The sequence below is a fragment of the Dipodomys ordii genome, unplaced genomic scaffold (assembly GCF_000151885.1).
Source record: "Dipodomys ordii isolate 6190 unplaced genomic scaffold, Dord_2.0 Scaffold282, whole genome shotgun sequence".
In the NCBI taxonomy this organism is placed as follows: domain Eukaryota; kingdom Metazoa; phylum Chordata; class Mammalia; order Rodentia; family Heteromyidae; genus Dipodomys; species Dipodomys ordii.
Window position 1 is genome coordinate 516,256 of NW_012267498.1, and position 12,048 is coordinate 528,303.

A 12,048-nucleotide genomic window follows, 5' to 3' on the forward strand; every position below is an offset into this window, starting at 1 on the left:
AGCGCGCGCGGAGCCGCCGCACCGAGCACGAAGGCGCCGCAGAGCCCGGAGGCTGACGGCCCTGCTCCTCGGCCCCCCTCCCGGAGCCGGCTCCCCATTGGCCGGCCCAGAAGCCCCGCCCGCACCCTGTGCACCACAGGACCCTGCGGCCCAGAACCAGCTCCCTATTGGCTACTCCCGGAAACCCCGCCCCCAAGGCGTGAGCCGAGGCTGCTGGCGTCCAGCAGGTGAATACCTAAGATTTCAGGCGCTTTAGCGCCGGAGGGGAGGGGGGACCACAGCTGACTCTGGCCTAGCCACTCCTCTTCCTAGCCGGCGAGCGCGGGCTCCAGCCACGCCCACTTAGCAACCAGGCCATTTGCATGCATTTCTGCCAACACGTTTATTGAGCACCAATTGGGGCCAGAGACCGCCAACTTCAGTCCTTAATGACCCAGTCATTTTTGTTTTACGGCGCCAGGAGAGCCTGGGACCTAACCCGGGGTTCCGACCCCCCCAGCCAACAGAGTGCGTCCTAATCAATAGGCCGAGACCGGAGCTGAGCACATTGCATGCCCTGAAAAACAAATGCAGGAAAAGCCTTGTGCTTTGAGTACTCGTATTTACAGAGGGCCTTACCGTTAGAGAAGCAGGCCTAGGAAATGGGCAGAACTCATAGCCTGGAAGCACTCCCAAAACAACCCCTGAGACTGGCTTTTAAGCTGAGGGTTAAGCGGCAAGAGGTTCCTTTTGTGCCTCCTCCCACTGGCACTTGCTGACAGCTCAAACTTGTGGGGACCCAGGCAAGATTTGGGAGAGCAGATGAGCAAGACCCCCAACACAGATGACCATGGGTGACCAGTCTTGGGCCTGCACATACACGCATCCAAGAGATGACAACGTTGCCATCAGACCTCATGTCTACTCAGGGTTTTGGGAGACTGGCCAGTGCCGAAAGGGCAACAGGAAGTGACACAGCCCTAGGCACCCAAACAACCTGAAGCAGGCCTGAAAATGCTGTGCCAAATAGATCAGCAAACTATCAGGAAAGCTGAGGACCCATTACCCCAGTTTCAGAAGCACCCATACATACCAGGCTGGTCTACAGGCAGCAAACAAGGTACTATGACTATGAGGCACAAGAAATCAGCCATCCTCAAGAATTCTTCATGAGGTGGGCACTAGCCTGACTTTACTCAATCTGAACCTGTTCTTTGGAGAAAGAGCCCCTGGGGCAGCAGCCCAGGGAGAAAGTCTTACTTCACTGAACCAGGAAGAGAAAAGTCCTTCCTGAGGAATTCTGTCCGGGGTTAAAAGCGATAAACTTCAATGTGAAACAAAAAGGAGGCCTTCAGGCAGAACAGAAGAACAAAAAGCAAGCTTCTTGCTGGGTACCAGTGGCTAATGCCTATAATCCTAGCTACTCAGGAGGCTGAGATCCAAGGATTACGGTTCAAAGCCAGCTGGGGCAGGAAAATCTGAGACTCTCATCTCCAATTAACCACAAGGAAACTGGAAGTGTCACTGTGGCTCAGCTGAAGAGCTCAGGGATGGGGCCCAGGCCCAGAGTTCAAGCCCCACAACCGACGCCCCCCCCCAAAAAAAAAAGCTTCTTCTCTGCCAGTGCCTCTTAATTTGACATGGGCAACTCTGAGGTGGGATGCACCTAATAAGATGTGGCTGAAGGTTTGCTCCAGAACTCCCAGCCCAACTTAACCCACAGCCTGAACTGATTACCATGACTAAACAGGCCTGGAGGCCCGAGTCCAGGTAAACTAACAGCCCCTCCCAGACCAAGTTTAATCTCAGGGTCTACCTAGGCTTTCTCTGCCTCCTCAAGGCATCTTTGGGAGTCCCTTCAATGAGTCACTCAATCCCAAGGAGCCTGAGAACGGAAGGGAAGGTCATCCACTCCCAAAGGAACAGACAGCTGAGGTATAGAATGGAAGACAGCCCAGCAGCAGAGGAACTAGGAAGACAGGGGACCACCCACGGCTGGGAAACAGCAGGAGACACAGCTGCCAGTACAGCAGCCAAAGCTACTCGCCCTCAAAGCCCAGAGCAGGTCTGGTCTGAGCTCCTCTCTGATCCCATCTGCCCCACATGGAGATCCTGGCCCCTAATGCAAATACAAACAATGAAAGTCTGAGGAGCGCTTCACACAGAGAAGTCTCCAAGTGAGAAGGAAAGATCTCCAGTGCCTTTCCTCAGGGGGACTTGTCACATGGACTACAGGCAGACCTCCAAGGACCAGAGCCGTGCCAGTGCCCAAGGGCCGATTCACCCCATCCTGGAAGGGCCTCAATCTGGTCCCCCAACCATGGTGCTGTCCAAAGACTCCACTGAGAACTGGTGTCCCCTAAAGCCTTAAAGAATCTTTACAAGCCAGGAATGTAGGAAAGGAGGCAAAGAGTGACAAACAGGAAATAGAAAAGGGGGCACCTTGTCATACACACATGGTCACCATGAGTTGCTGCTTCCCATTTCAATGAAGAAAAAAGATTCTCTGGAACAGTCCTGGAACCAGCATCAGGCACAAGGAAAAGCCCGATACACAGCACAGGTCCTGCCAGGGTAGCTGGGGGGAGGAAGGTAGGGCTCCTGCCTGGTCAGCCCTCTTCCTCATAGGGCGGGCTCCCTTGGCCAGAGGACATGGGAAAGTGCAGGCCTGCCTGGCCTCTCGAATGAGTCTGCATGTGGACAATCAGGTGATGGTTGCGGTTGAAGGCCCGGCCACACTGGGGGCACCCATAGGGCCGCTCGCCTGTGTGGATGCGCTGGTGGCGGAAGAGGTCCGAGGGCCGGCGGAAGGCCTTGCCGCAGTAGGGGCAGGCGGGACAGCCCTGGCTGTTGCCGGTGTGCAGGCGCTGGTGCAGCAGGAGGCTCTTGCGCTGCTGGAAGAAGCGCAGGCACTCGCTGCAGTGGTACACCTTGGTGGCCGCGGGCCTGTGCCCCAGGAAGGCCCGGCCAGCCAGGGAGCGGCGGCTGGTGGGCTCCGCGGGCAGCCAGCCAATGACAGGCCCGGGCACGACCACCTCCCCGGGCTCCAGGGTGGAGGGGTCCTGCCCCCAGCTGGAGGAGGCGCCGTCCCATGCCTCCCTGGCCTCCTCCACGTGGGTCCGCTGGTGGATGGTCAGGTTGATCTTCAGGCGGAAGCTTTGCCCGCAGTCGGGGCAGGGGAAAGTCCGCTCCCGCCGTCGGGGGAGGACCCGGGGCGACTCCCCCGCAGCTCCGGCCGCCTGGGGCTCCCCTACCGACCCCCTGGACATGCCCTGGGCATGGTGCCGCCGCCGGGAGCCTCGAGTCCTGTTTCTGGGCCCTTTGGGGATTCTACACGTAGGCCGGCTAGCGGCCTCCAGGAAGAGCTGCTCGGGTTCCGTCTCATCTTCAGACTGGGCTTCTGTCTTGACGGTCACCGCACCACCTGGCAGAGGAATTGACGTCGGCTCCACATGGACCACAGGCTCCCCGGGCTCCCACCAGGCCCAGCCTGCTCCCACCACCTCTGGGCACCCACAGAGCAGGGCACAGGTCCACACATGCACAACACCAGAAAGACCCCCCCCCCACCTCCTGCCACCCAGCCTTGTTTGCCACCTTAGCTTCATTCCTAGAGGGTGAGCCAAGAACTCCAAGGGAGGGGAGAGAAAGCTGCAGAGCCAGAGGCCTGCAGAGTCAGGGGTCAGTCTAGGGAGACAGCTGGATGGAGAGGTGGAGGGGAGACATGGGAAACAGAGCTCTGAAAGAGTCCAGCCGTGGCAGAGGTGCTAGCACAGTGCCAAGAGTTACAGCTGAGTATGAGCAGCGCCCTGACGCTTTCACCCTGCAGTTCACAGGGGAGGGGCCCGTCCACATCCCAAACGCCTGAAGGCTCACTGTACACTTCAACACCAACAAAGTGCAAGACAGAGGCAGTGAGCCACAGCACCTTTCCAGCCAGGCCAGAACTACGGAGAAAACCAGGACCACAGGTGCATCTGGCCCCGTTGGGGGGGCGGGGGCAGACCTCCTCCACTCTCACCGGCTTCACTCACCTGGCCCCACACCAGGCAGGACACCCCTGGGAGGGGAGGTTGGTGACTCCTCCTCGGAAGATTCTGCCTCTTGTTTAACTGAAGACAGAATGCTGGAGCTTGCTGAGAGATCTGCTGGAGAGAGCACCCATGAGGGCCGTCCCACAGCGGTTCCTACAGGCCCTGGATGTGCACAAGGGCCCGCCTGGACAAGGAGGCTACGCGTCCATGTGGAGGGCTTCCGAGGTAGCAAGCGCTGGCCAGGTCGCACCACCAAGCTCCCAGCAGGCCCAGACTTCCACCCGTGCCTCTGCATCTGAGGGCGGCCGGACAGAGGGCTTGTGGAGGCCCCAGGGTAACCTAGGACTGCCATGGGCTGGGACAGACACGGCCTTGAGGAGGGCCCACCCCTCCAAGTCCTGAGCAGAGCCCACACCTACCCGAGGGCCAGGGAGAGGAGCGCAGGGAAGGGAGGGGCTGCCCCGCACACCGGTGGGAGTCATGTTCCAAGGGAACAAGGTAAAACCACTGGGCAGAAGGCAACAGGAACTGGAAGTCAGGCCAACAGCAAGAAGGAAGGACAGGGGCAAAAGTCAGACTGGCCCAGTGAACACTGAGACAGAAGGAAAGTAGGCCTTGGGGGTCGGTCCCCTGCCACATTTCATGTCCAGTGCCCTCTGTGTCTGTTTTGGAGGAAGAAAGACAGCAACAGCCTGAGAACAGTAGCAGGACAGGGAGAGGGAACGCTGGAGCGGTGACTAAAGCTAGGCTTCCCAGCAGGACTCTCAAAAGAACCCTGGGAAACTGCCCCTCCCCCCACCAGCAGCCCCAGCACCATGCACGTGGATGTGACCACCGTAAGAAATCTCAGGAGGGGCTGGGAAGGTGGCTCATTGGTAGAGCGCTTGCCTTGCATGCCTGAGGCCCTGGGTTCGATTCCTCAGCACCACATAAGCAAAAAGAAAAAAGCCGGAAGTGGCGCTGCGGCTCATGTGGTAGAGCGCTAGCCTTGAGCTGAAGAGCTGAGGGACAGTGCCCCCAAAAAAAAAAATCCCAGGAGGCCCAACCTGGGCCCAACTCTTGCTCCAACCAGACAGGTATGCCCAGATCTCCCAAAGCTCTACTAGACCTCCTCCTGAACCTTCCTTGACGTCCATGTCAGAAGCACCTTTCCCAGGAGCCTAGGACCCTGTCCAGCTCAGCCCAACTGCATCCCCAGCCCCTGCTCTCCCCTGACTAGGGGAGAAGCGTGGCTTCTTGGTGCCATGGTTTGGTGCCATGCGTGCTACTGCCCCAGCTCTCCTCACTCACCAGTGCCTGGCCCAGGAGGGGGTCTTCTTACTTCTTCAACTCGCTGCTGCACAGGGGTCTGATCTTTTGGCTCCTCTTGGGTGGGGTTGTCAGAGCGAAGGACCCACTGTGGCTGTGGAGGGAGGCCTGGGGAATGCAAATCGATGACACTGAGCTCCACACCGAGTCTGCCCTGCCTCGAGGCTGGACCGTGAGGAGTGACTACTTGCAGAGTCCCCGGGGTCCTGAGTCCCCAGGGTCCTGCGATATCAGGAGAGGGTGTGATGAGGAGCAGCAGCCAGGATCCTCACCAAAGCCTCCAGGTCAGGGAACAGCGCTGTACACAGCCCGGCAGGTCTTTGAGAGGACCCTGCAGGGCAGAGCAGGGCAGGGCAGCAGAGTCTAGAATCTGGCTTTATTTAAGGCAGAGAGGAGAAACAGCTATGCATATGCCACCAGCTGTTTGGGTGCCGGCTGCACTGGGCAACCACCCAGTTGTCACCATTTACAAACTTTAAGTGATACAGCTCCCAAATGATCACATGTGCCCTCCCTCCACAAGCAAAGGAACTCATACGAGTGTTTGTGTTGCTTTAAGGAAGCAACTTGGGAAGAGAGATAAAAGAAATAAATATCACCTGGGTGCTGGTGGCTCACGCCTGTAATCTTAGCTACTCAGGAGGGTGAAATCTAAGGATTGCAGTTCAAAGCCAGCTGGGGCAGGAAAATCTGAGATTCCCAATTAATCACCAAGAAAATGGAAGTGGCGCTGTGGCTCAAGTGGTAGAGCACTCACCTTGAGCTGAAGAGCTCAGGGACAGTGCTCAGGCCCAGAGTTCAAGCCCCATGACTGACAAAAAAAAAAAAAGAAAGAAATATCAGCAAAAGCTTAATGGTAAAAGAGCTGAAGGGATCTATCATGTGACAGGAAATGGGCCGAAAGTCCACAGTCCTGGTCTCCAAGCACTGAGAACAGTTTGAAATCAATGAGCAGAAATGTTCCAACAGGAAATCCTGAATCACTGATGAAAGTGGTCCTGCTGACACACATAGCTGGAACTGTCCACACTGGCTTTTCCTGAACTGCAGGGTCCACAGAATACTCAACACAGGTGGCACCTGTCTACTCTGCCTTCAGTGGCATTTCTCTCCCAGGGGACTGGTGACATACGCTGGCATGTTAGAGGAGGTGAGAATGATGTCCAGGCTAGACCTGCGCTGGCTAGCATCCCTGCTGAGCAACAGTGGACAGCGGCAGTGCTGCTCCACACGCATTATCTACAGAAATGACACCAGATCCCCAAAACAGCGATTCCAGGATAAACCCAAAGACAGCTGCAAGCTCAGTAGACCCTAGAAATGTTAGCCTACCATCTTCTATAGCCTCGTCTTTCAATTCTTCATGCAACAAATACAGCATTTATCTTACTAAACTGTCCAAAGCACAAGATGCTGACTCTGAGCACAACGAAACACTGACGGGGGGAAAACTACATCAAAATATGAAACCCTGACAATTCAAGGGCCAAGGATCAAAAACAATTTTTTGTTGTTGTTAGTCATAGGACATGAACTCTGGGCCTGGGCACTGTCCCTGAGCTCTCCAGCTCAAGGTGAGTGCTCTACCACCTGAGCCACAGCGCCACTTCTGGTTTTCTGATGTTTTGTTTTGTTTTGTTTTTGGGTCCGGTCGTGGGGCCTGAACTCTGGGCCTGGACACTGTCCCTCAGCTCTTCAGCTCAAGGCTAGCGCTCTACCACTTTAAGCCACAGTGCCACTTCCGGCTTTTTTCTTTTTGCTTATGTGGTGCTGAGGAATCGAACCCAGGGCCTCGAGCATGCAAGGCAAGCGCTCTACCACTGAGCCACCTTCCCAGCCCCTGGTTTTCTGATGTTTAAGTGGAGATAAGAGTCTCCCGGACTTTCCTGCCAGGGCTGGCTTTGAACCTTGACCCTCAGATCTCAGCCTCCTGAGTAGCTAGGATGACAGGCATGAGCCACTGGTACCCGGCTTCAAAAACAAGTTTTTAACCATGGAAGGAAAAACTGAGGCCTGGTACGGCTGGATATGGGGGGACCCTGACAGCACAGAAAGAGCAGCAGTGCCTTAGCGCCAGAGTCACACTGCAAACCATGGCATTCCAGCCTGAGCCAACAGAAGGAATCCTCCTGAGACACACTTCAGTCACAGGACCCACTTGACTCTTTGGATGCTAATGTGCAGGGAGAGGGGAGGACTTTCTTGTACTTTGATTTAAATAAACCAAATGCAGCATGTGGACTTTGAGCTATTAGAATCAGCAAATATCTGCAGGAGGTGGGGGGGCACAGAACAGGCGATGGCAGCGCTGTGTAGCTACATTTAGAAAAGGACATGAAACACAAAAACCTGGGTGACTGTGAAGTCTAGATGATAATCGCTGGGAGGTTCACTGTCCCGCTACTTCCACGTTTTTTGTTTTTTTTTTAATATTGGTCCTGAGACTTGAACTCAGGGTCTAGGGTCTGTTTTTGCCCAAAGTTAGCACTCTGCCACCTGAGCCACAGTCCACTTCTGACATTTTGGTGGTTCATTGGAAATAAGAGTCTCAACGGGGCTGGGAAGGTGGCTCAGTGGTAGAGCGCTTACCTTGCAAACATGAGGCCCTGGGTTCGATTCCTCAGCACCACATAAGCAAAAAGAAAAAAAGCCAGAAGTGGTGCTATGGCTCAAGTGGTAGAGCGCTAGCCTTGAGCTGAATTGCTGAGGGACAGTGTCCAGGCCCAGAGTTCAGGCTCCACGACCAGACCCCCCCCAAAAAAAAAAAATCTCAAGGCCCTTTCTGCTCCAGCTGGCTTGGAATTGTGATCTTCAGACCTCAGCCTTCTGAGTAACTGGTTTTATAGGAGTGAGCCACCAGCACCTGGCTTCTACTTACTTTCAATTTTTTTTTTTCTTGTGGGTCGTGGGGCTTGAACTATGGGCCTTGGTGCTGTCCCTCAGCTCTTCAGCTTAAGGAGAGCACTTTACCACTTGAGCCACAGCACAACTTCCAGTTTTCTGGTAGTTTATTGGACATAAGAGTTTCATGGGGGACTGGGAAGGTGGCTCAGTGGTAGAGTGCTTGCCTTGCATGCATGAGGTCCTGGGTTCGATTCCTCAGCACCACATAAGCAGAAAAAGCTGGAAGTGGGGCTGAGGCTCAAGTGGTCGAGCGCTAGTCTATAGCTGAAGAGCTGAGGGACAGCACCCAAACCCATAGTACAGGCCCCACGACCGACAAAAAAAAAAAGAAAGAAAAAAAAAGTTTCATGGACTTTCCTGCCTGGGCTCACTTTGAACTCTGACCCTCAGCTTCCTGAGTAGCTAGGATTACAGGCGTGAGCCACCAGGGCCCAGCTCAAATTGTTTTATTTAAATTAAATGTTTTTTTCTCTTTAAATTCTGGCGGGAAATTACCATAGAGCCATGGGAAGAACAGGCCCCAGGCCTAGCCAGCCCCAAGAACCCATCCTTTGGCAGTTCACCTGTGTGGCAGTGGCTTCCTGCTGCAGGCTGAGCCGGGGGCAGGTAGATATGGACACCCCTAGTGGCGACAGTGGTACTGCTGTGCTGACATCATTACTGACAATCAGCTAATCATGAAGTGCCCACTGACTCCAGGCTCTGCGTCAGCCCGAGCCCTCCCAACCTACCCATGCCACGTGGAAGAGGCAGAACCATGGGGCTCTCAGGGAAAGCCCTCTCCCTGGCCAGCAGTGTGGACTACTCTGGATTAAGGACCTCAGCTTTCTTCCCAGCTTCCAGATGGTTCAGGATACCCAGAAAGACAGGCGCCTCCCGTCCTGTGCCCACACTCACCAGTGCCTGACTTCTTTGAGCATGCAGACTCCTCACTCCCCTTTTCCTGGCCCCACCAGTCTTCAGGACAAGGCTCCTCTCCCCTTTCTATCCTGGTGAGGATGTCAGGTTTGGAGATGGCATAATCTGCACACAGAGCAGGGAGGGGAAATGGGAAGAGGTGTGCTGTGCAAAGCAGAGACTGCAGAGACCAGCTACGCATGAAGGCCTAGACACTCCCAGGCGGCCTTACCCAGGGACACCAGCGTCTCGTAGTTGCCCCGCATCACGTGCTTGTAGAGCTCTTTCTGCCAGTCCTCCAGCTTGCCCCACTCCCACTCAGAGAAATACACGGCCACATCATCAAAGGTCAGGGGCACCTGGAACCACAAGGGTCACCTCGCTCACCCACACGCTCACAGGCACGGGCCCTTGGGCTCCCCACTCCAGGGCATCCAGAGGCTACCTTGGGGGCTTCGCCCTTGCCACCCGGGGGCAGCCGCAGTATCCAGAAGTTTCTGTTCCGCAGCAGGTTCTCCACATTCTCCAGGCGCCGCTGCAGCAGCCCGTACTCCTGCAGCGGGGTCCCCAACACGGCCCACTTGCCCTCCAGCTGGTTCCCAAACTCCACGGCGGTCTTCTCGCAGTCGGCCAGCTTCTTCTCGGCGGTCCCCGTGCGTCCCTCCAGAGTCAGCAAGCGAGCAAGACAGGAGTCCACCTTCTTCTCCAAGGCCTGAATGGCGGCCACCACGGTCCACAGAGTGATCTCCGTGGAGTAGAGGTACGAGCTCTGCTCTGCCGCTGGCTGGGGCGAAGGAGGACTGGGAGGCTGCTCTTCACTCATCTGCTTGTCCCTCCCGGGAACCTGTTCCTAAAGGGGATAAAAATGTACCAAACTCTACTTCAGGGCCAGCCATGCTGTTCACCCATAATAAGGCAGAGGATCATTGAGTTCAAACCCAAAGGACATGGAGCTGGAGACCAGCTGGGTCTGCATAATGAAACCTTGTCTCAAAATAATGCAAATGCTGCCCCTGGGCAGCTCCATGCGAAATCCTCCTGGGCACAAAGCAGTGTGCTAAGGGCGTGGGAGGCTGGGACACCAACCAGTCAGGAGCCCAGGCCGATGGCCAAGGTGAACCCTATGCAACGGGGCATAGGTTATAATGATGACAGCTATGGGCTGAAAGGTTGTGTCTCCCTCAAATCTGCATCATCAATGTGACAATACTTAGAGACAGGGTTTTTAAGAGGCAATATGGTCAGGAAGGTAAAATGGGAGAAGCAGCATTAACAAGAGACCTGGCTCCCTCCACCTTGACAAGGCAGCTCCCTACAAGCCGGGGAGAAAGCCCTCACCAGGAGCCACGTCAGCAGCTTTGGTCTTCACTTTCCAGCCCCAGAACTGCATTTCTGCTGTCATCCAGACTATGGCATTTTGTTGCAGCAGCCCAGCTAAGACACTGATGATGTAGGAACCCTACGAACTAGTCATGTGCACATTCTCTCTCCATCATCCATCATTAGAAGGGTGTCAGATATGGGACTCTTCCAGAACACGTTCAATGCCCAGTCCTGGCTCATGTTGCTGAGAGCATTGTTGGAAAGACAAAGTAACATCCCATCTCTCTATTGCCCTCATCCTTCACAGTTAGGTCACACCATCGAGTCAAATCTATCTGACTTCTGAAATTATCTCAAATCTGCCCTGTTTCTCCCTTCCCTCAGCCATTACCTTGTCCCGGCTACTGCAATTCCACTCATCTGATTTCTCCTCTTCTCATCTTTGCCCCAGCACCCTTTCTATAGTGGTCAGTACTCTTTTCAAACACAAACACCATTTCCATGGCCAAGTAAAAACGCTTCAAAAGCTCCCAGTGGTAGCCAGGATACCATCGAAACTTCACGCCACAGCGAACCTCTGACCTCACATCTGCCCTGTTATGTGCTGTACCCTAGCCAGCGTGGCCTCCCATGAGTCCCTATATCCAGCTAACCCAGCTTTGAAGAGGGTCTCACGGCTGGTGGGCAGTAGCTACTTATTCAACAATGAAGGAATGTGTTCATTCAGCAAAAATTATTGAACACCTATCATTGTAAAGGGACAATAGAGATGTTTTTAAAAGCTGATGTGATCCTTCTCTAGAAGAAAAATTCTGTATAGAAATGTTTGCCCTCCCTATCCAAAGGTTCTAGCTCCAAAGATTCAACAGACCATAGGGAAAAACTTTTTTAAAACAACAAAAAAAACCCAAACATTGTGCTTGGCACCAGTGGCTCATGCCTGTAATCCTAGCTATTCAGGAAGTTGAGATCTTAAGATCACAGTTTGAAGCCAGCTATGGCAGAGAAGTCCATGAGACTTATCTCCAATTAACCAGCAAAAAGCTGTGGCTCAAGTAGTTGAGCACCAGCCTTGAGTGGGAAAAGCTCAGAAACAACGCTCAAGCCAAGTACAAAAAATGAATAAAATATTCAGGAGGAAGCCAGGTGCTGGTGGCTTGCGCCAGTAATCCTAGCTACTCAGGAGGCTGAGATCTGAAGATCACGGTTCAAAGCCCACCAGTCAAAAAACTCCATGAGATTCTCATCTCCAATTAACCACCAGAAAACCAGATGTGGCATTGTGGCTCAAGTGTTAAGAGTGCTAGCCTTGAGCTGAAGAGCTGAGGGACAGCGCCCAGGCCCCAGAGTTCAAGCACCAAGACCAACCAAAAAAAAAAAAAAAAAAATTCTGGAGAGGTTATATGTAAACACTAGGGCTCCCTCAGCCTCCAAGCTAGGGAGGACTGTAGTTATAATAATAATGCCACAAATCAGGATAACAAGAGTCAGGGCAAATCAGTCCTGTTGGGAGTTTCTTGGGATAAGGTATGTGAGGGAAAGGAACAGAAATGCAGGAAGGAATGTTCAGGAAGGTACTGAGGTGTAATAACCAGTGAGGGGA

At 54.2% G+C, this 12,048-nt stretch overlaps 2 protein-coding genes across 2 annotated transcripts in view; both read right to left on the bottom strand.

Annotated features, from left to right (window-relative positions):
• Positions 1–898, bottom strand: part of LOC106001273 (zinc finger protein 398-like) — a 12,280-nt gene extending 11,382 nt beyond the window's left edge. Inside the window, exon 1 of the mRNA XM_013036375.1 lies at positions 860–898. Within this exon, the coding sequence (XP_012891829.1) occupies positions 860–898 (39 nt within the window). The remainder of the gene's footprint in view (positions 1–859) is intronic.
• Positions 899–1,554: 656 nt separating this feature from the next.
• LOC106001280 (zinc finger protein 382-like) lies at positions 1,555–9,223 on the bottom strand. Its single transcript, XM_013036382.1, has 4 exons — positions 9,123–9,223; positions 5,304–5,527; positions 4,014–4,124; positions 1,555–3,403 (listed from the first exon to the last, which is right to left on the bottom strand). The coding sequence occupies exons 1-4, from the start codon at positions 9,143–9,145 to the stop codon at positions 2,589–2,591; spliced, it is 1,173 nt and encodes a 390-aa protein (XP_012891836.1). The 5' UTR covers positions 9,146–9,223; the 3' UTR covers positions 1,555–2,588.
• Positions 9,224–12,048: the final 2,825 nt, after the last annotated feature.

What these genes read in the sequence shown, in the direction of transcription:
- LOC106001280 (XM_013036382.1), bottom strand. Translation starts at nt 9,145, where the DNA reads ATGCTCAAAGAAGTCAGGCACTG. An exon ending in CCCTCCTGGGCCAGGCACTG is followed by an intron (nt 4,125 to 5,303) that starts GTGAGTGAGGAG and finishes TCTCTCCAGCAG; the next exon opens with ATCTCTCAGCAAGCTCCAGC. An exon ending in CCTGCCTGGTGTGGGGCCAG is followed by an intron (nt 3,404 to 4,013) that starts GTGAGTGAAGCC and finishes TTCCTCTGCCAG; the next exon opens with GTGGTGCGGTGACCGTCAAG.